This window comes from Galeopterus variegatus, unplaced genomic scaffold (assembly GCF_000696425.1).
Source record: "Galeopterus variegatus unplaced genomic scaffold, G_variegatus-3.0.2 Scaffold9133, whole genome shotgun sequence".
Taxonomy (NCBI): domain Eukaryota; kingdom Metazoa; phylum Chordata; class Mammalia; order Dermoptera; family Cynocephalidae; genus Galeopterus; species Galeopterus variegatus.
In genome coordinates, this window is record NW_007735244.1 from 54,239 (window position 1) to 55,292 (window position 1,054).

At 41.4% G+C, this 1,054-nt stretch overlaps 1 protein-coding gene across 1 annotated transcript in view; it reads right to left on the reverse strand.

Moving 5' to 3' along the window:
- NMS (neuromedin S) overlaps positions 1–1,054 on the reverse strand; it is a 14,529-nt gene that overhangs the window by 6,672 nt on the left and 6,803 nt on the right. Inside the window, exons 4-5 of the mRNA XM_008593442.1 lie at positions 764–787; positions 616–669 (exon numbers count right to left, since the gene is read on the reverse strand). Coding sequence (XP_008591664.1) covers positions 616–669; positions 764–787 — 78 coding nt within the window. The remainder of the gene's footprint in view (positions 1–615; positions 670–763; positions 788–1,054) is intronic.

Consider the following 1,054-nt stretch of genomic DNA (forward strand, 5'->3'; position numbering starts at 1 on the left):
CCGTTACCGGCCACGAACAAAAGACAAAAAGGAAAAAAAAATTATATTTTATGACCTCCCCAATATTCCTCAAATGACACCCCACAGAAATTCACCTACATATGCTGCTCCTGAGGGTATCTCAAGTTTATAATAAGAAAGTTAGAGGTGATGGTTTTTATTCCCATTGTACATACACATGACAGCGATGGAAGACACATATCCACAGATCACTGTTGGGGGATGGTACTCTACTCATCTCAAAACACTTTTCGAATTTTAAAAAACAGAGAGTAATTAGAAACAATAGATAAAGCACCATAGTAGAGAGAGCACAGCGTTTACCAGGCTCTTCTTGTACATCTAAGTGCACAAGGAAAAGTAATTTCTTACTTTTCCTTTTCTGTAACTTATTCTCTAACTTTTCAGATCTGTCAGCCACCCACCACCCCCACCCCAGAGTTGGAGAAGACAATCTCTCAGCCCTGGGAAAAGCACCCAGGAAGCTGTGCAGCCCACAGGGTGTCTGGGGGCCCCCGGCTTTTGTGCTCGTCTGCACAAATTAGTTAGGAAGGGATCAAAGGCATGCAGGGGAGCGTCACTTTTACAGAAAGATGATTACGATAAAATACTGACCCCGGTTTTAACTGGATGTGCTGGCTCCCGAGTTCTGGAGTAGTGAAATAAAAACTAAATAAGAAAAAAAAAGTGATATTAGTACTAAGCGTCAGTTGCTATAAAGGCGGAAGCTGCGTGCCCTGCTTACTGGGCGGAAGGTACTCACTCTTTTGTATGTGTCTTGCTTACCCTGGAGAGAGAACTGTGAGGGTAAGTTTCATGGAATTTCACTGGGGCAAGCAGCTGTTGAGGTCTTCAGTATAAGGTACACCATGAACCTTACTGGATTTACCCAAATACCATGAAATAAATTGGCAACTTAAAAAGAAATTCCTCCATGACACAAATTTAACAAGACTATGGTTAAGCGGGGTCTTACAAAGAAAGTTGTCAGCAAGACATCATTATTTTATCTTTTCAATCATCTTTGGAAGAAAAAAACCTACTCTCTGATGCA